General features: G+C 34.8%; 1 protein-coding gene across 1 annotated transcript in view; it reads right to left on the reverse strand.

The window, feature by feature from the left end:
* Positions 1-22,736, reverse strand: part of Macrod2 (MACRO domain containing 2) — a 1,827,576-nt gene that overhangs the window by 724,094 nt on the left and 1,080,746 nt on the right. Inside the window, exon 6 of the mRNA XM_013011026.1 lies at positions 19,321-19,442. Within this exon, the coding sequence (XP_012866480.1) occupies positions 19,321-19,442 (122 nt within the window). The remainder of the gene's footprint in view (positions 1-19,320; positions 19,443-22,736) is intronic.

Raw genomic sequence — 22,736 nt, forward strand, 5'->3', positions numbered from 1 at the left:
TCTGTACAGTATGTTCACAAATAAAATAAAAAAAAAAAAAGAAAAAAAAAATAAGGTAAGGTAAGATTCAAGTGATGACTTGGCATTTACATCACTAAAAACTAGTAAAGATTTTAGATGACATACACTGCTTTTCCTTATGGTAAAAATGCTTGATGATAATTAATGGGATCTGTACTATCTGTGAAGTTTTTGATCTGAAGGAAATAAAAGAACTTAATCTTGGCCAATTACTCTTTGCTTCACAAGGCATAGAAAGATCAACTACAAAACAGGTTTTGCATTAATGATCTTCTTCCCTGCAAAGTAAAGAAATATTTGAAAGAAGTGATCCTCTAAAGTTGGAGCAAAACAAATCATTGGGTATTTGACTAAATGGTAGAACACCTTTCTTGAAACTCCAAAGCACTGAGTTCAAACCTCAGTAATGTTCTTAATCCCAATCCTCTTCCCTATCCCTCACACACACACACAAAAAAAAATTGCAGTAAGATTTTAAAATACTGTTAAGTCCTTATAAATCATCTCAAGGAAAACTCAACTTGAGGGTATACATGGTGATTCTAGGTTGAGATTTATAAAATTTAAAATAAAGATTACTTTTAAGGAGAAAATTATATAAAACAATCCCAAAATAAGTGAGATCAGCTCTTAGTCATTTTTTAAAGATCTGTTAGAGGCTTTGACTAGGTGACTAAAGAATTTGAAGTAATACTCTTCAAACTCATGGTTAATAGGCAAAATAGCCAACTTACTCAAACGGACTAAATACTGTGGCCTTCCATTTAAAAAGTGAATCTATCTGATGGAAGCATATAATTTCATTGTGCCTATCTACTTCATTTTCATTCATAAGGAAATGGAAAGACTTGGAAAAAAATCATACTAAATGAAGTAAGCCAGAACCAAAGAAACATAGGCTGCATGTTATCCCCATTTGTAATGATTAGAATGTGCCTATAAATATACAATGGATAGTAAAATACAAATAATTACACTTGGACATGATTAATGAAACAGCCCTCTAAACATTCACACAATGAGAACAAAGGAAGATATTCTTAGGAGAGGATCACAAGGGCTCAATAGCTATGTGCATATAATCATATAAAATGATGCTTTTCAAAATGAACTCCAAGAAATGGTAACAAGAGGTGTTTTTTCTTATTGTACTGTTTGCAGTTTTTTCTTTCCTTTTTTCTTTGTTTTATTCTTTTTGTCTCTTTTTTATTACTGTACCCTTTGTTTTATATATAAATTTATCTGCTTGGGGGGAGGGGAGAGGAAGCACAGAAATGGTAGGACAAAAAGTGGACCAATTCTACAGCAACAATCACTGGACACTATGTTGGAAATAAACCATACAACTTGGGGGAGAGTTGAAAGGGAAAGACAGAGAGAATAAGGAACAAGGTGATACTGTTCAAAAGAAAATGTACTTATTACTTGACTTATATAACTGCAACTCCTCTGAATATCACCTTTACAATATTTTTTTAAAGCAAGTCTAAAGAGTTTACATCAGTTTGCTGTCCTCATCCACAGTTATGTCCCAGGAGAATGGATGGCCTTATGCACAGTCATGATACCTAGCTGTAGTGGGAGATACAATGTTTCCCTGTACTTGATAGCCTCCAGGATCACATTGCCAGTATTTATTACTTTATATTTCCATTAACTTTATTATAATTTAATAAGCATTTAACATTGCACATAGATTTAACAAGGGGAAGAGCCTGTAATTTTTTTAAAGGTCTGAAATTGCCGTATAGTTAAGATTCTCACTATAGTTTAACAAAATCAGTCCTGTGAAACAATGGACCAGAAGTCAGCAAACTTGTTCTGTAAAGTGATAGAGGTTATCAAAATCTTCTTTAAAAAAATTATAAGGCATTGATCATTTAGTCTAAGTCACAACTGTTAGAAGGTGCAGAAAATAGATGACTCACAACCAGTACAGGTTTATTCTGGGGAAAAAAATCTTTGGAGAAAGGTCTCTAATAGAGACTGGAATTCCACTACTACTACTAGGGGTTTGTACTGGGTTAATGGGAAGTGCTAGTGCAGTTTGAACTGATATTAGAGTTCCTAAGGAAGTAACCTGTGGTATAGCCAGATAATGTACTAACTAGGACACAGCTGCAAGGGGGTGGAGGGAAAGGTGGGGTGCTTGCCAATCAAATTATTGATCTGAAACCTCAGGACCAAGGCCAATTGAACTTAACCATTATCCATTTTGGTATCATGATGTAAAAACAGCCACAGATAAAGTATGAATGAATGGCAATGGCTGTCTTGTTAAGAAAACCTTATTTATAAAAGCAGGCAATGAGCCAGGCTTAGACCACAGGCTGTTAGTTTGTAACCCCTGCTATAGTCTCAGAAACCTGTCATTTAGTATGATTGGACAAATAAGGGCCTCCCAAACCAACTCTAAGAATATGTTACTTCCCAAGGCAAAAAGGGCCTTGTTAGTATGATTAAGTCAATGATGTTAAGATAAGAAAACTATATTTTGATTATCCACCTGGTGAAATATAATCAACTATTCCTGTAGGAAAAGAAGCTGGGAAAGTCAGATTGTGGAAAGGAGAAATAAATAGGTACTGGAATAGCTTCTAGAAGCTGGAAAAGGCAGTTAGTGGGTGGGTACTGCTCTGGATTCTCCAGAAGGAACTGTTGATGCTATGATGTTAGTTCCATAAAACCCAATCATATTCTTCAGTTCCACATTTGTAAAACAGAAAATCCCTCCATAGGTGAGCTACTAAGTTTGTGCTAATCTATCACAGAAGCGGGAAGAAGCTAAAATACCTGCTATCACACGATATCTCTTCAAAACTAGAATGTGTGAAAGGTAAGTTGTACCATGTCAGCTAGATTAAGCCAGAACTATCTTTCTGGAGTCTCTGCCAGGATTTAAAATATGGAGGGCAACTTGGATTTAAAATATGGAGGGCAAGTAGCAGTTACTATAGCCTTAAGCTTACACATGGTTCTAAAGCAGCATATATTGGTCTGTGAATCCTAGGTGTGTCCTTGCTGTCTACCAATTCTTCATCCTTTTTCTCCACCACTGCCCCAGGCCATCCACAGATGCTTAGTGATGATCCACACAGAAGCCTAGCTATCTCCTGGACTCCCATAAATCCCTTCACTTTCCTCTCTTGATGAGTAGAGGCATAACTTATCAGAGTGATTGTGACTGTTCTGAGACTTCCTTCTGACCTTTATTTTCTGAGTGTCTTCTACCTGGCATAAAGATTAATTCCTACAACAAAACTCTCACCCCCCCCAAATTTGTACTAGTTCTTTATCTGTGACTAGATACTGATGATGAAATATAGTTTAACAAAAGCAAAATATCTACCAACAGAGCCAAGCCAACAGTTTGCTAAGTATATCCAAGTGGTACCACGGCATAAGACAGGCCCTGCACATCTGTGACTTCAACAGAATGTCCACAAGTTTGAATGTTAGAGTGATTTGGCACAAGGATCTACGTCCAAGCCTAGATTTTCAAATGCTCCTTGGCACTCCCTTAATCCTGCTGATTGTTTCCTTATTCCCAAGTATATGATACTTGTATTCTGAGGAATGATTGTACTTCTTTATTTTCCTGTACTAGTAAGTACAGGAGCAAGTAGTTACTTCCTTTAGATGATGATGATGTGAAGGTTTGATATGTAGAAACTATTTATATAATTGATATGTAGAACCTTTAAAGAACCACATTTTCTCCTTTGTTTGGTGATGGGGAGTTGGTCTGGAGATTATAGAGGAATATCAGATCTACCTAGTAGAACTTCAGCAACCTATGTGGACACACAGTCTGAGTGAGAACCAAACCCAATGGACATCATTTGTTGAAAGGATGGGGTCACTTGTTTTATCAGCCTGATCTGAACTATCTTGAATGATACAGGACAGAAAGTGACCTTCCGATGTTATCTCAAACACTTTGAAAGTTCACTTTTTAAAAATTTATCTTTAAGTAGTTGTACAAAGGGGTTTCAATTCAACACAACAGTTTCTGAGTACAATGCATCTTGATCATTGTCATAACTTCCATCATTCTCTCCTATCTATCCCACCTTCAATTTCTCTAGTTCATTTCATTCCTTTCATTCATGCGTCTTTCTAACGAGCAGTATGTATGGAAATTTATTTTACTAAAAATGCCTACAGATGCACAAAAACAGGTCTAGCATATCTGCTCCAAATTAAACCACAGCAATACATACCACAAAGATCTTCCCATTAATCCTTGGTTCACATGATACCTAAAATCCACATAATAACAAAAACCTCAGATGACTGACTTCAAACTAGCAAATTTAGTTTAAGGCTATGCAGACACTATTTTTGCACCTTCCCTGTAAAACACTAGTTAATTATTCTTTTCTGTCTACTGTTTTTTTCATATAACTTGCTCAGCTTTGTGCTAAGGAATTCATAGAGGGGACTTATCAATTTCAAACAGTAACAGAAATGTTAATTAACTGTGTGGTATTTGTATAATTTTTAGTTATTTGTACTTTTGTAGGTTGTTACCTGGAAGTTTCTCGATTTCAAATTTTAGGATGATAAGAATTAAGTACTTAAAATTGAAAAAAAATTGGTTAGTACAACTTATTTCTTTTAAGTTAATTAGAAAATAAAGTGAAAAAGAGGTAAGAATGGAGGAAGGAAGGGGAAAAAAAAGAAATACTCATAAAATGTCATTGAGAACAAGAGATTATATACCAGTTGGACTTTTCTCCTAACCTTCTTAATTAACGAGTCTTTTTAAAGTTGAAGGAACAACTTTTTCTTTTACTCCAGAGTCTTCCTTTAAGTGTTATAGGGGACACAAGTTGCTTCACGGGCTTTTGTTATTTTCTGCCTCCTCTTCCTACTCCTCAAACATTCAGCAGTACTAAATGTGCAGTAATGATCACTGAGCAGCCTATTGTCAAACAAGGCACTCGTGTTTATCCAGTGAGACTCGCACTTGGGAACATTTAAAGTTGAAGTTTATCTGATTGAAGAATGAACAAATACAGGATATTATCATTTATCTAACTTCATCACTTTCCAGCAAATGGAAACATGGCATACAAACCAGACCAACCTAACACTCCATGCCACAAGGCCTTCCATATCTCCAGACTCTAAGGAGGCAGTTGAAAATCTTGTCTGTTGTTGCTGCTTGCCAGGCACAAAAATTTGCATGTGAAATTAACAACCTGAAAAAAGCCAGGCTCAGAGAAACAAAGGATGCATGTTTTCTCTCAAATATGGAATCTAGAATTAATTTGTAAGTGTATAAGTAAACACTTAGGGGGTGGTATCCAAGTGTATATAAGTGTATTGTCTGAATTATGGTAGATTCAGAGGAGAACTCCAACAGTTCTTAGAAAGACTAAATCACAAAATAAACACTAGGAAATTCATACTCAGCAGGAGTGGATGAAGGACCAAGGGGAACAGAGGAGATGAATGAAGAAAGGGGGATAGAATACAGTCATAAAATTCAATCCTACAAAATTAAGAAAATTGAGGAAAGGAATAGGATTCGGAGGATCGAGGGAGAATAATGAAAGGGGTGACATTGATCAAGATGCACTGTATTCATAAACAGCCTGTTGAATGGTAACTGCTTTGTACATATACTTAAAGATAATCATAACAAAATAACAATCTGATTTTAGTGTTGCTACTAAATGAGCAACAACACAATCATCTTATTATTTCTTAGTATACCTTGTTTCTGATACTGATAGAATAGACAAGTAGTGGATTGTTAACCAGAAGGAAATGCTAGAAAAGAGAACTGACCTGCTCCAGGATATAAATACTGTGTAACACTCAAAGATAGTTGGCTGCCTTCACCCCTGACTCTGACCTTTGAATATACATGATTGAAGTCGCAGCAGTTGGACTTCACCAAACAAGCAAATTTCATCAAACTAAAAGTAGAAAGGTTCACAAGAGAGTTACTCTTCCTGAAAGGCATAATCATAGGCCATTAGTGCACTTATGCAACCTCAGTGGCACAGCCATTTCCTTGCTCTTCACAATAGGAAGTTCAAATTTAGCTCATGCTTTCACATGCATTTCACAGCACTCTGCTAGCTCCTCTGCATTCGATCCTTAGGTACACAGAATCACATTCATTTAAAACAACATCACTGACCCAACTGCAGTTAATGTCATCTTTATGAAGCTCAAGAAGTCATTTCTGAAAGTCCAGTGAGGTCTTCATTATTTTGCTTGCATCCTCAATGCTGACTGACCCAATTGGTAGGAAACTATGTGTCTCTGCATGTAGCTTTGTTTCAACCAAACAGAAACACAAATACTTTGTGTTTGTCTTTGTGTGAAATAGTTTGCCTTTTGATAGAGAAAAGCTATTATTGATAGGAAATTGACATATTATTAGGCTTCCTTGCACTTCTTTCACTGTTCAGTATTGTTTATATTTTGAAATATATTTTTACTGTTTTAGTCTCAAGGCTATAGTCATGAAACATTGTTTGCAAAACATGAATCATTGGAAAAATTTAAAAAATTTTAAGAAGTGCTTCTGTAATTCTAGAAAACTATGTATACATATGTGTATATATATTATAAAACAAATAGGTAAACACGTATACATGACCATATTATTGTTAGTTGCAGTTGACAAATTAATGTAATTCCAAAACTGGTGTTGTTGTTTTCATTTACATTAAAAAGACAAAAGCAAATTAACGAGGATGTATTTCAAAACTCATTCATTTACCAGAGGAGGAAGTTGTTTTGTTGACTAGAGTAATATCAGACATATATTTTTAGTTTCTTGTGGTAGTCATAATATCTTACCAATAGAAATAACAATTTTAAGTTTAACCTGCATTTTTCCTGTTACTTTTCAAAGCATAGATCAAAATAACACAGCAAAATATCACATCAATCCCTCAGTTCAGGCATTTGTTGATTTTTTTTAATGTAAAATATTCTCACCATGGCAAATTTCATAATACCTAGGATGTCACCACATGGGATTTGGAAACATAAATATGTAGTACCCCACTATTAGATAGTACTCCAAACATGCAGGTACAACAGACATAAACCTGTAGTTAAAATATAGTAAGTAACAATTTGAAAGTATTGTATATCTACTATTTATTACCTCAGTATTAATTTATGAAATTATAAATTTATATAACTTAATTTTGAATAGAGGCTATGTGCGGTGAAGAACAGCCCAGCCAATTTTTTAAGTTTGAAAATCAGCTCTTACAAGTTAGTATATTGTATATCATGTGCAAGTTAAGATGTGTGCATATTGGTTTTATACATACATTTTATTCTTGTAAATGTTCAAGAGAGCCCAACAAAATATGGAGTCAAGGAAGTTTAACTTCATGAACACTTCTGAGAACACATGGCTTTCCTGCAGTTGCATTTTGTTTTGCACATGTAAAATGACTCAGCTCTGCTCAGTAAACAGATTCCTCAGCATAATACCCTTTTCATGTTTTCCTAAAAGAAACAAAGTCTCCATTATTTATTCCCATGTTTTTTTATTTTTCTAGAGCCATTAAAATTTTAAAACTATCCAAGCAAGTATATACTTAATTTCATAATGAATTGGACTTTGAAGCAGAACAAAATCCAACTCAAGAATCCTACTTTGTCTAGTTTTTTTTTTTTTTGTTGGTGGTGTTGTTTTTTGTGCTGGACACTGTGATGCACTGGCCAAACTCTATGAAGAACAGAAGTAACTTATTTCTCTAGCTGCTGTGAATGTTGCCTGCAGACAACACTGAAATAATATCCCTTGCCAAAAATTACCCTTGATGGAGGAAAGCAACCTATCTCAACTCTTATCATTAACTAGTTAATGATAGAAGTGGAAAATGTCACACCAATTGGATCAATTCTGAAGGACTATCAAACTTCAGAGCTCCCTAAAGAGTCAGTAGAATCCCCATAGAGTACAATCTTCCCTGCTTCTCTGTGCCTTTCTCTACCTCGTCTTCCCTTTTGCAGATATACAGAAGCACTTCCTTATTAACTTCTAACACACTAAACTTCACTTTAGAAAGTTTTCTGGGGCCTACAACCAGTTAACTTTTAGTAAAGAAGCTGTGGAAGAATATAATCCATCAACAAATTCCTCAAATTTATCAAAAAAAGTGAACTCTACCAGTTTCTAATTTTTAAAATTCTATTGTAACACTATTTATTGTTACATGGAAATTCTTAAGTTACAAAAGTAAATGTTAAATACATATATTTTCATATGATGTTTTAAAATAATTTAATTTGCTCCCAAACATTTAAAAAAATGAAGACCTATGTTTCAGAAACTGCCATAAAACTTAGAACAGGTACTTCTTCTGATACTAAAAACCACAAAGACATCAAAGTAAAGGAAATCTACAGACTAATATTCAATGAAGATAGACACAAAAATTCTTAATATGTTAACAGAACAACAAGATGAATACAGAGAATTAAAAGGAATTATCCACCAAGTGTAAGTGGGATTGATCCTGGGATGCAAGGAATGCAAGGTTGGCTTAACATGTGAACATTTAGTGTAATATAACATATCAACTAATTTTATTCCTGATTTTTTCCTGACCATGACAATTCTGAAGAGTATTGATTAGGTATTTTGTGCAATGTCTCTACTCTGGAGATTACCTAATAATATATATATATATATAATTTTCTCCTGAATTCTCCTATCTAAGCTGCTACCATGCCTGAATTTGGCTGATAGTTTGATTGGATTGAGATTATACTTTTGGTTCTTTTTTTTCTTTCTTTCAGGAATACCACAGTAGGGATTTAGTGCCCTTCTTTATTTTTTGTTTTTTTTGGGGGGGGGGTCCGGTTGTGAGGCCTGAACTCTGGGCCTGGCCACTGTCCCTCAGTTCTTCAGCTCAAGGCTAGCGCTCTACCACTTGAGCCAGAGCGCCACTTCCGGCTTTTTTCTTTTTTTTGTTTTTGCTTATGTGGTGCTGAGGAATTGAACCCAGGGCCTTGAGCATGCAAGGCAAGCGCTCTATCACTGAGCCACCTTCCCAGCCCATTAGTGCCCTTCTTAATCTATCATATGAAGAGGTTCATGATGTTGACAATGTATTATTACTGTGAGTCTCAGCTGAGTAAGGTATTTTCTGCTGGGTATCTTCATTGTAAAGTTATCACTTTCCCTTTGTATGTAATAATGTGTCTTGAGGGATATAATTATGGTTTTATTTATAGAGGAAAAAAATGTTCAGCCTCTTGTACAATTTTAAATAAGCAATATCCACTCACATGAGATACTCAGACACACACGTATTTTACCTTTTACACATTTCAAATATATGAATATTTGTCTAAGTATAAAACCAACAAAAAGAAAAGCAAGTTTGTGGCTTGAAACCAAGCTGTGATATATATTCCACTAGAAAATAAAATCCTCTTTGCAACCCCACTAAACTGTACATGAACAAGTCAAGAGAGTTTTCTTGCCACTGAAAGATTTATTTTTTATTTTTAAACTTTTATTGCCTTTATTTGCTTTTACTCCTTTTGCCTCCCAGTTCAATAGCTTACAAATGGCTTAGATTCTATACATTAAAATTGCTCTCTCTCAAGAATAAATCTGAACATTTTCAAAAAATGGATAATTTAAATCCACTGCCTTTGTTCTAAATTATTAACTCTCTAGATAGCCCAAAATTGCTCAATTGTTCAAGCCTAATATTAGGCAGGGGATTCTGTGGTCCAAGTTTTGAATTGACTAATTCCTTATGATACAGACATCTAATAACCACTGCTCAGATCAGGAAAAACATAAAACACTCAAGATGAAAGCTCGATTTGCAAAATTGTTCACTGTGAATTTACAAATTTCACTATAAAATATATTTTCTTTGATAGTATGCAAGGCCAGAAATTTCTTTGGAAGACATTGTTGTAGAAACCATGTTTTTCCTATGAATGGTTTCCTAGTGCAATTTAATTTTAAAAAAAATCTGAAAATAAATTGTCAGATCCAACAAAATTGAAATAGTTTATACATACACATTAAATATTGTTTTCTTGATCTTTGTTAGTGGACTTATGTCTGAAAAATGTATGACTAAAAACAGTTCTTCCCAAGTATAGATAAGATGAAGCAAACAATTTCAGACAATCTCACAGAAAGAAATTACCACAGTTCATTGAGAAACTTCTATGCAAAAGATACAATAAACCATCAAATAAAAATATTATTTGGGCCAGGCGCCAGTGGCTCAAGCCTGTAATCCTAGCTACTCAGGAGGCTGAGATATTAGGATCACGGTTCAAAGCCAGCCCAGTCAGGAAAGTCCACAAGACTCTTATCTCCAATAAATCACTAGAAAATTAGAAGTGGCACTGTGGCTTAAATGGTAGAGCACTTGCCTTGAGCTGAAGAGCTGAGGGATAGAGCCCAGGCCCAGAGTTCAAGCCCTATGACTGACAAAAAATAAAAATATATAAAATTTGGAAAAAAAATTATGTTGCTATGAAAAATAACATTCTGAATGAATTACTCACCCTGAATATATACCTCATAACCAAGGAAAGATATATACCTTGAAATGAGGTTAAACCCTTTTACATTTTGGCATGATAAAATTTAAAGTAATGTATGCCAGGCTATGCAATATTGTGATACTATTCCTTCACCATCTAAAACATATTCACTTCTATGATTCCATGCATTCTACAGTTTATACATTAGTTCTATGAACTACCAAATTTGTGACATCCACATTGCACTATGCTTAAATCAAAGAAGTGAGAAACTTGGGCATCTGAGTTCAAGAATAAAAATCTCTGGGCAGTTTGTTTCATAGTCCAAACTTCAATCAATGGTTCTCAATTCCACTAGACATGATCCTCTTGTTTTATCACAAATGTTTTTAAATCCCCATGTTATACTAAAATTACGTCTATAAATATCAAATATTACCTATATACATAAAACAGAAGATGTCAATGTATGACTTACATTTGCCAAGAACTCTTTTTTTTATGGATACTGGAAGTAGTAGGACTGAGTCTCAGCTACCCAACAGTAACTTACTCTAAGATGCCCTTCCTCTTCCTCCTTGGCTCACTTTTCCCCTCTCCGGTCAGTGCTTACTGTCCTTACCTCCTGAATAAAGTTCATGCACACAAAAATTGTCTCAGGATCTGTTTGTGGGAAAACTCTTAAGACAGCACATTGATCTTTTTAGGCATTCTAGTGTCATAAGTACAATCAGAAGGAGATATAGAAGGCAAAGTGACTATAGGAAAACTGTTTTCCTCATCTAAGGTCTCATGTATAGCTGCAAAAGAACTTGTAATGCAAAATGCAATTGCAGACTGGAGCAGGTACAATACATCAGTGACTCAACTGCGTCTGATGGCCTTCCCATCAGATATGGCTTTATCAAACATGCTTGGTGAAGTTCTAAGGAAATTATGGATAATTTTCATGGTAGATTAATGTATATAGAGGCTGAAAAAAGACTCCTTTATTAAAAAAATATTTTAATTGTGAAAATACTGTACAGAGGGGATGCAATCACATGAGCAAGGCAATGAGTACATTTCTTATCAATCATTGTTGCCTCCTCCTTTGTTTGTCCCCTACCATCCCTTCCCACCCATCTCCACAATTACACCACTCCCCCGCCTAAATTATAAAGTTCATTTTTTGACATAGTGTCCTGTATATTTCATTGTTACAATGGGTCAACCTGTATCCCTATTTAAATTGTTTGTCTTTTCCCTTCCCCTCCCCAAATTATACCAACATCAAATACAGTGAAAACAGGGGTTGTACCATGGGGGAAGGACATACAAGATACCTTATACATGATACCTTATAAATACATTAGAAACAATAGCAAGAAAGAAAAAACACTGTGTCCTTATATTGGGGTTCATTTCACTTAACATCATCTTATCTGACATTTTCTGCTTGTCTCAGATATATACTAGTTATTGCAAATAAGGGAAACCATGGGACCTATGTTTCTTTGGGCCTGTCTTACTTCACTTAATATAATTTTTTCCAAATCTTTCCATTCCTAACAAATGGGGCGATGTCATTCTTTCTGATGGAGGCATAGAATTCATATCATATATATATATATATATATGACATATATATATATATATATATATATCACATTTTATTGATCCATTCATCTACTGAGGGACATCTAGGTTAGTTCCATATCTTAGCTATGGTAAATAATGCTGAAATAAACATAGTTGTGCTAGTAGCTTTAGTATGGCCTTGTTTGTGATCATTTGGATAAATGCCCAAAAGTGGGATTGCTGGGTCATGGGGGAGCTCTATGTGGAGTCTTTTGAGGAACCTCCATACTACTTTCCAAAGTGGTTGAACAAGTTTATACTCCCACCAACAATGCAGTAGAGTTCCCTTCTGGCCACATCCCCTCCAGCATCTGTTGTTATTAGAGTTCTTGATTATGGCTATAGGTCTGTGGGTTCATTTCTGGGGTTCATTTCTGGGGTTTTCAATTCCATTCCATTGGTCCTGAGGTCTGGTCTTGTGCCAGTACCAAGCTGTTTTGATTACTATGGCTTTGTAGTAGAGTTTGAAATTTGGTATTGATATTCCTCCAGCACTGTTCTTGCTGTTAAGGATCACTTTTGCTATGGGGGGGTCTTTTATTGTTCCATTTGAATTTTTGGATTGCCTCTTCTATTTCCTTGAAGAATGAAAAATATGGAATGCTTCACGAATTTGCGTGTCATCCTTGCATGGGGGCCATGCTAATCTCTGTATTGTTCCAATTTTAGTATATGTGCTGCAGAAGCGAACACAAGACTCCTTTTTTGATGTATCCTATTATTTATAAGAATTCTTTTTTCCCCCTTATATGGCTGTTGGTCAAACATTAAAACATAGTGTGGAATGAGGGATATCTTTCAATGTGCTTATCTAGCTCATATGCCGTAGCATGATGCTAGTGGATCCCCCTCTCCACCAGTTGCTATCATGCCCATAGATTGCTAACTAGAGAGGAATGCTATGCCAGTGAGCACCATAGAGTGAGAAGCAGCAGAAAGGAAAAGAGCACCTGGCTACGGCACTGGATTAGACAAATCATACTCAGTTCAAACCCCACCTTCACTTCTGATGTAAGGGAAGACCTAACATCATTTCCATATTCTCTCTGTGGTACATAGTTCTCATCTGTAAAATGGAAGCAAATGAATTTTCCAACTCTAGACTGTTTTGACAATTAAATGAATAAAATAGTGCTTGGTGTAGAGTGAAAGTTCAGAAATCATAGCTTTTCTTGGTGTGAATTTAATCATGGCTAGTGATTGGTTTCATCCTTCTAACTTAGATCATGCTTCTGGTATGGCCATAAGAAAATATAAATTGTATAGTATCAGAAAATAGGAGTTTAGGTGAATAGCTATCTGTTTTTCAGGCATCAAGTATGGATTTGCTATTATGGTATAGTTTCTGAAATCCTCATCCCAACTGCCTAGCATTGATCACTTGTCACTCACTCCCAATCATAATAATGTAGTGACAGTATTATTACAGATTTTATATCCATAGGACCTACTAGGAGATCATATAAAGAATAAGGGGAAGCTGGGAGCTGGTGGCTTATACCTATAATCCTAGGTACTCAGGAGGCTTAGATCTGAGGATCATGGTTCATAGCCAGCCTGGGCAGAAAAGTCCGTGAGACTCTTATCTCCAGTTAACTACCAGAAAAGCAGAAATGGTGCTGTGGCTCAAGTGGAAGAGTACTCGCCTTGAGCTGAAGAGCTTAGGGGCAGTGGCAGGCCTAGAGTTCAAGCCCCATCGCTGACAAAAAAAAAAATTAAAAAAGAAGGGGATAAGGAGAAGAAAAATATCTTGATTTAGTTCTATCTTTCCCCATTGGCTAAATAGACAAAACACAAGCAAAAAGCTAGAGAATTTAAATACTAGATGAAATGATTGAAGGAGTGTACTATTGTAAACTATAAAGTGAAACTCAAATGTAAAAATGCTTTTTGTTCTTTTTATTTATTAATAAGTCCATCTAGGAAAGATATTGAGACTTGAAGCTGTAAAAGAAAGTAGAAAGGAAAATCAAATCCATAGCTTCAAAAAAAAGTTCTTTGATATAAAGAACTGGCTGGGAAATGGTGACATCAATTTAGGCAGACAAACAGAGGTACCAAATTAAAGGGCCAGCTTTGAAAGGTTGCACATCTTCTTGAATAGGAGACCGCATTGATTGATGTGGCCTGTAATGGAAACTTAGATAATGAAATACAACCAACATTTAAGAATTTCAGGCTGAGAATTCATTGCCATGGCAACCCTCTCCGAAGAGAACTTGTATAAGAAAATAAGATTCACTTGACTACGTCTTAAAATGAAAACTTACACTAGAGTGAAACAAATGCAGACCAAATGTGCTCTCTGCTGCAACACCCAGAGATGGCCCTGGAGTCATAGGTCTGTGGTCTGTTATACCAGAAGCTTTTACTCTATCAAGACCTAGGATATATGACAAAGGAACATCATCTAGCTTTGAAGGATCTCTACTGGATGCCTCTTAGTTACTTCTACCACTGAAAATTTGCAATCCATTCAATAAATCATCTAGCATGATGCTCTTGGGAAAATTATGGTAACATATACCATTCAAACAAACATTCAGTTGTAGCCTGCCATATTCACATACAATCACTAAATGGATATATCAATGGTTAGTTATATGCCATGAGAACATAATCTCACATCTAAATAAAATCAACCTGATATTCAGAGTATAATTATTTCTTTAATAAAACATCTAATGTCATATTGCATGTCATCACTCAAAGAATGTAAACTGTGAGCACCAGGTTTCATCAGTGAAGGCATTTTTAAAATAGCTACTATGTCCTAATTTTCCACCAAAGTGAAAAATGATGTGCAAAGTACTAGGAAATTAATTATCAGTGGAGTATGTGCACTGAATGTAAAAATCACAAAAAAGTAACAATACCTGACCACTACAAACTCTTCATTAATTATGAAATTTCAGGCAACCATGGAAAGATAATTAAACTAATGAATTATAGGTCACCCTCAAATCATACAATGGCCTGAGGGGTTTGTTTGAAGATAGTAATTGTTTCTCCAAGTATTAGAAGCTACCTAATAATGTTATGGCATTACTAATAAATAATACTAATATATACCTACTAGTGATTATTCAACAAATAAATGATAGTATCTGTTTTATATTAATCTATTTCTCTAGTAAAATTAGAGTAAAAATAGATTTCTCAGACCCCTCTGCTGTGATCATGAAGACTTCAACTTCAATGGAAACAATAGTACCAATTGAACAGTTTATTAATACCTGGGTAATTTCCTGGCCCCTTTGAAAGTAGGTATGACTTTGTGAACAGTTTGGCCAATGAAACAATCAGAATTACATGCATCCCTTCTATACAGGGGCAGTAAAAATGCATGTATGAGTTTGCACATTATCTGCTCTGTGACTGAGGAAGCTATGAATTTCAGAGCAGACATGTGTATGATGAACTGCCCATCAACCAGTGATTTTGTGGTTATATGTAGCCATAGCACAACCTAGCTGATGCAGAACAAATTAATGTATGCCATCACAGTACTTGTCATGTCTCATAGCTGCTTTCTTACGTGTGTGCTATCCCAACTTAACTATTGACAGTTCACTCATTGTCATAACTATCCTACCAAGCAATATATAGTGAAAGAAAGCATAATGTGATGATATTTTCAAAGATTAGAAACTAGAGTACAAATTTACATGTAAAAGGTTGAAAGTCGCCAAGTTACAGGTTGTGGTACAATTAACGTAATTTAATTCATTTCATCTACGGAGTAGCAAACTGTGCTATTGTTAATGATCTGGCAATTTTTAACACTATACTATTCAGGATTATGATTAAGATGATTTTAAGAATTTTAGCAACAGTTGTAATTGCCTAACTATATATGACTTACTAACTGAAGCTTATATTTTATAATTTATTTTGGCTTTAAAACATTAGAAATACTCAAATATTGCTTGTTCATGCTTGTAATCCTAGTTATTTAGAAGGCTGAGATATAGAGAATCACAGTTCAAAGCCATCTCAGGAAGAAAAGTCCATGAGACAATAGACCTAATTAACCAGCAAAATGACTATGTGAGTAGCTCAAGTGGTAGAGCTATAAGTGAAAAGGTTGGCCAAAAGTGCAAGGGCAAGTCCCTTAGTTCAAGCCCTGATACTGGTGTGTGTGTGTGTGTGCGCGCGTGCACACACACACACACACACAGCATTAACAAATGATGCAATACAGATTATATATCATAGCATGAATGATATCCATGTCCCAAATTGCAAAGTGGTAAAGTGTAAGAAAAACATACAGTGTATACTTTTATGCAAAAATCCATTTTTTTCAATTATCTTACATTCATTATCTCAACTGAATCTTACAATAGCCTTTTGAGTTAAACAGGCATAGACAACAGTAGCAATTTTCTAATTGAATGTATTTGGGAACCCATGTATCAGTGTCACATGCCTGTAATTCTACTTACTCAGGAGGCTGTTATCTGAGGATCCCAGTTTGAAAAGGCAGCCAAGGCAGAAAAGTCCCACTTTTTTTTCTTATGTCCAATTAACCACTCAAAAATTGGAAGTGACACTGTGTCTCAAGTGGTTGGTAGAGCACTATCCCTCAGCACAAATAGGCTCAGGGACAGCACCCAAGCCTCAAGTTCAAGTCCCATAACTGACAAAAAAAATCTGGAAACTAAGGCTACAAAATTTTGACATTACTTGTCCATAGTCATACACTGATTACTGGAGGAATGATCACTAAGACACTTGAATTGATGTTTAAAAACATTTTCTTCATTATAAAGAAATAAAAGTTGAATTCATTTTCTATCTTTATAGCCATGAAAAGTTATAGCAACCACACCTACACATCTATTGTGGCAAGTCTACCAAGTGCAAGTCTATGTTGTAAAACATTTTTCCACTTTTAGAATCTTCCTCACCTCAAACTAGTGAGAATTTGGTGATTTTAGCACTATGTTTAACTAATGTTAGTTAAGAACATGGCACATCAACTTGAACAGAAAGCCCTATTGCTTCCTTAAGAACAAGGAAAGGAAGGAAGCAAGGAAGGAAGGAAGGAAAGAAGGAAGGATTTTTTAAAATAAGAAATGAGACATTTAATCACAGCTCTGGCCAACCATGCAAGAACATGATGGACATATTACTTCATATTTCAAACATATTTTCCATCTCTATTTTTATTTACCAATATTAGAATTAATTCAGTTCAATATCACCTGCTAACCTGATTTAAGTAATATATAAGTGATCTTTCAAAATTAACATCAAAGATAGTAAGTTAGACCAAATTCAAATCACAGAATGATAAAGTACTCTTCAGTCCATGTACAGACCATGCAATGAAAGTTAACCAAGTCCCTAATTCTCACCCCTTATCTAATAGCAGTAAGTAGTATTATAAGCAGGAACAATTACTTAAGATGATTATAGTTAGGAATATTTTATTATTAACATAATACTGCCATTTTTATAGTCTTTCAAATGTAAGCCTTAGTTTGATTTTGGTTTTTCAATCTGTATTATTAGTGATTCTAGTAAATTCATTAGCAAATTCTCTTCATTTAAGAAAAATCTGTTTTTCCAAATTGGAAACTTCTGTACATATTCTTTTTTTCCCAAGAATTTTAGCCCCTTGTCTTTCAAAAATAAATACGTCATACTGACAAAACTTTAATTATTCCCTGAATGTGCACACCTGTTTCAATTTTCCTTATTTCCTATAAAGAATAAATTATGGTTTAATAGCTAATTCTTTCTGAACTTCAGCTTTCTGCTCTCTAAGGCAGAACAAAATCTTATGTATTGATTTGTTTGAAATCAATTTAAAAATTTTAAAAATCAAAAGGCAAAATAAAATATCAAGTTCTCTTATTAATTATGCAAAGATTAAAGAGGCTATAATTAACTATGAAAAAGTTTTCTTATTTTTAGAAAACTCACCAATGCTAATAAAAACACTTCTTCTTTTTTTGGGGGGGGGTCCGGTCATGGGGCCTGAACTCTGGGCCTGGGCGCTGTCCCTCAGCTCTTCAGCTCAAGACACCACTTCTGGTTTTTTGGGGTTTTTTTGGCTTATGTGGAGCTGAGGAATTGAACCCAGGGCTTCATGCATGTAAGGCAAGCGCTCTACCACTGAGCCACCTTCCCAGCACACTAGAGTTGTTTAAATGTGAGTGATTCTCAGTGTTTCTCTTTGCAAACAATACAATCACATTTTTGTGAACTCTCAAATAAAGGTGATCTAGTCAGCCAACTATGAATTGTTTAAATTTCTCTCTGCTCCACAATTTCCATAAGGTTATAATCTGTGAAAAAATAAAACCAAGAGATACTTGCCAAATTAACTTACTATTGGCTATTTATACTCCATTATTCCCATAGTTTTATTTTCCTAGTGTAATTGAGACATAATAACATTAGAACATGCTGCAAAAGGAAAGCAGTTGGATAAATACCTCAAATCCAGTTAAGAAGAGAGAAGCTTTCATCTCAGCCTACTGTTAAGGAAATAGATTAGAGCCACATTTTCTGAATTCTGTCTATATTGATAAAATTTAGAAGGAATGTGGCATACTTTGCAATACAATTTAAGATGGGTAAAATGAATCTAGAAAAAATAACAATGTTCAGCTAAAAGCACACATGGAGTAAATTTCTAAGAAATGAATAATTATAGAAGTAGCATATATAGTCACAAATATATGTATGTGTAACTTACTGTCAATATATAATAAATTTACAGTTTTATAATAAATTCACCACTGGCATTTTCCTTGTTTAAATATTTTGGTGCCTCATACCATCTTTACTGCCTTCAAAAAATAAGTCAGTGTTGAATTGAAACTCCTTTGTATAACTACTTAAAGATTCTAAAAAGCAAATAAAAAGCCATAAATAGAGATCAATGGAAACATAAGCAGAAGAAAGTAAATGATCCCAGTTTGGGAATCCTATAGTTTCAAAATCCAACATAACCAAGAAAAACATTTAGAAAAACTTTAAGACATACTGAAGAGTAAACTTATGAGAACCAAACAAGCTTTTTGCAATTTACCAAGATTGTTCAACTTAGTTTTCAAAGTTTTGGAAATGTTTTCCAACTTCTTTTCCAACACAATCTATTTCTAAAACAAAAAGGCTGTAAAGGCCTATAAGGAACATAGATGTTCTTACCACTGATCGGATGTTATTTTCTTTCACCAGCTTCAGAGATGATTTATAGCAATTTGCAAGGTCTTCCTTGTGGGAACCATTAATATGGCCTCTGGCTATTGGCCCTACAGTATGGATGACATCTGTAAATGGAAAAGGAAGGAAAAATAGGATAAGCAAAACATTTTGTCACTTTTTCACATAATTGGTGCTTTATTTGTGGTAGGTATTCATGCTGGAGCCCAGAAGACAGGCAAGCTAACAAATATTGATGATGTAAATCCTTCTTTGGTAAAAAGATTTCAGATCATACAACCTCCTAAAGTAAGTAACATCCCCAGAAGGTAATAACGATGGAAAGGAATTCCCCACCAGTGAATTGTTTCATCATTATTGGTCAGATCCACGCGAGACAGATTATAGTATAAGATGTGCATAATTGGAACCCTGGCAAAGGCAAGTCCTTGGTGGGAAATAAACAGAAATAATTGCCTGCAAAATGAACAAGTGAGTTGAACTGGGAATGAAGAAGCAATGTTAGACATAACTTTTCTTGTAAATAAGACAAGTTCAGGCATTGCATATAATAAAGATGAATCTATGTGTGAAAAAGATCATCGTAATCTTAAAAGGAATGATTTCCAAAATTTCCTAGAAAGTTTAAAATGCAATCTATCAATCCTCACACAAGCATGAAGTATATAAGGAGTAGTGGCACACATATTTTAATAGGTCATTAATCACCTATTTTAAACATATTAAAATTCTTACAAAATAATCCATACTTTCTGATTTCTCCCTATGTATGTATATATATAAAAATACTTAAAATCAGAATTTTTTATTTTTATTTTACATATAAAACACAGCCAATGAGTTATTTAAAAAGTAATCTCTAAAAGTAATGGACTGGTCACTTATGCCCATAACCCTAACTACTCAGAATGCTGAGATCTGGAGAATCCCATTTCAAGGCCAGCCTTCACAGGAAAACCCATCAGATTCCATCTCCAAAACAACAAGCCAAAAGGCTAGAAGTATTGCTCACATTTTAGAGTGTCTGTCAAACAAGCCAAGTAGAGCAAGCTTGAGGCTCTAAATTCCAACACTGGTACAAGTAAAACAAATCTCTATGGACTAACTTTGTATCTGAGGATACTAGGGATTTTACCCATACTTTCGATGCTAGGAATATACTGTACCACTGTGAACTACACCCACATTTTCCATATTCATAAAGTTTTAAATTTAGGAAGCAAACAAAATAAAATCATCCTCTTTTTAAAGTGAATAAACATTAGTAGAAAGAACCCAAATTTTAATTCAGATTACTTAAAATGTTATATAATGCTTGCTTTGTACCTTTCAAATTACATCATCTTCAATGATATAACATAAAAGAATCACTGAGGTACCAGAAAGTAAATATAAGAATCACTGATGTCCAAACCTATAATCTTAGCTATTCAGAAGGCTGAGATCTGAGGATTGCAGACTAAAGACAGGCCATGGAGGAAAGTCTTTGAGACCCTTATCTCCAATTAATGAATATGTATATATGTATACATATATCCTTTATAAATTATATATTATAATTATATAGATATAGATACTATGAATTACTTTTGAGCCCTAACTGGGGCACTGCTTACTCATTCCTGCAATCCTAGCTATTCAGGAGGCTGAGATCTGAGGACTGCAGTTCAAAGCCAGCCCAAGCACAAAAATCTTTGAGACTCATATCTCCAATCATCAAAAAATTGGAAGTGGAACTGTGGCTCAAGTCTTGAGCAAAACAAAGCTCAAGGATAGCACCTAGGCTCTGAACTCAAGCCCTAGGTCTGGCACAAAATTAAAAAAATAAAATAAAAAAGGATAAATTCTGGCCAAATATAAACTTTGGGTTTATATCATTAGATCATTATACTAAAATTATTTTCTTTGGCTAATCAAGAATACTTTATTTTAACAAAAAGGACAAGAATAAGAACATATTACATAAACAAGAATTTGGCACAATTTAAATTTCGCATGAAATTCTAACAGAGACACAAATTATGAAGGGGAAAAAGTCTTTGTTGTTGCATGCTAAATGTTGAGACTCCTATTTGATATTTGAGAAAAGCCTCAAAGCATTAGTTTCAGTGATTAATTCTGAAACAATATTTAAACTCTTGCCAGACAAGATTAAAGAGGCTGTCATGTGATCAAAGTAGGCAGGAAAACTTTCACTTTGGAGTTCATGCAGATGTTATTTCATAGGTGAGCAAGGCTCTCACTATAGTGAGAACTGCTACAATGCAGAAGCATGAGATACAGGGAAACTAGTTTTTACTTAATAACATATAGTACAGAATGAAAATATTTTTGTAATAAAAGTAACAGGTAAGTGTTTCATAAATTCAAGTAATACCAACTCTTTATACAATGGAGTTTCAGAGAAATAGGGTAACTTCTATTTAAGGAGGAAGAACTTTGCTTGAGTTTATTCTACCCCTTGTGGTTACTCGTTTATAATGAACTGTGATATTCCAAATCCTTCAATGAATGTTAATGAGAGAAAAGCTGTAGAGGAACAACATAGGATTCTATAATGCAGTATTTCTCAAAGTGTCAGTCAGATATGGGCTTAAAGGTCAGTTAAATTTGAAAAATTATATTAAGTTACCTTAGTGTAAGACTTCTCTGGGCATTTAGTATGCCTTTAATGTATTATGTATCTCCAGGACAGGGATATAGAATGTTCTGTTTTCCAAACAGGTTTGAAGGTGGTGCTGTAACTCAAGTGGTTGGGCGCTAGCCTTGAGCTGAAGAACTGAGGGACAGTGCCCAGGCCAAGAGTTCAAGCCCCATGACCAACCAAAAAAAAAAAAAAGAGTCCCAATTAGGTTTGATTATTGAAACCTGTGGTTTTCAGACTTCATCACAAGAATACATCTCCACAAATTAAACTTTGGGAAATGCCATTTCAGGACTGTTTTGATATTCTCATTCTCATTGCTGAAATTGAAGTCTATGCTTTTCTTTCTTTCTCCATTATACAAGTACCTTAAATATTAAATATATAAAAGAGCAACAGGGCATTGACCATGGCCTATTTTGTGGATGGAAAAGATCAAGAATAAGAGCCTCATTTGGGGCACTGGTGGCTCCTACCTATAATTTTGGCTCCTCAGGAAGCTGATATCTGAGGATCAAATTTAAAGCCAGCTCAGGAGAAAAGTCCAAGAGATTCTAATCTCCAATTAATCAGCAAAAAGCCAGAAGTAGAGTTATGGGTCAAGTGGTAGAGCATTTAGCCTTGAGAAAAACAAAACAAAACAAAGCTATAGGAGAGCACCTAGAACCTAAATTCAAGCCCCAGTACTGGGACACACACACATACACACACACACACACACACACACACACACACACACACACACACACACACGAGT

This window comes from Dipodomys ordii, unplaced genomic scaffold, assembly GCF_000151885.1.
Source record: "Dipodomys ordii isolate 6190 unplaced genomic scaffold, Dord_2.0 Scaffold13, whole genome shotgun sequence".
Taxonomy (NCBI): Eukaryota; Metazoa; Chordata; class Mammalia; order Rodentia; family Heteromyidae; genus Dipodomys; species Dipodomys ordii.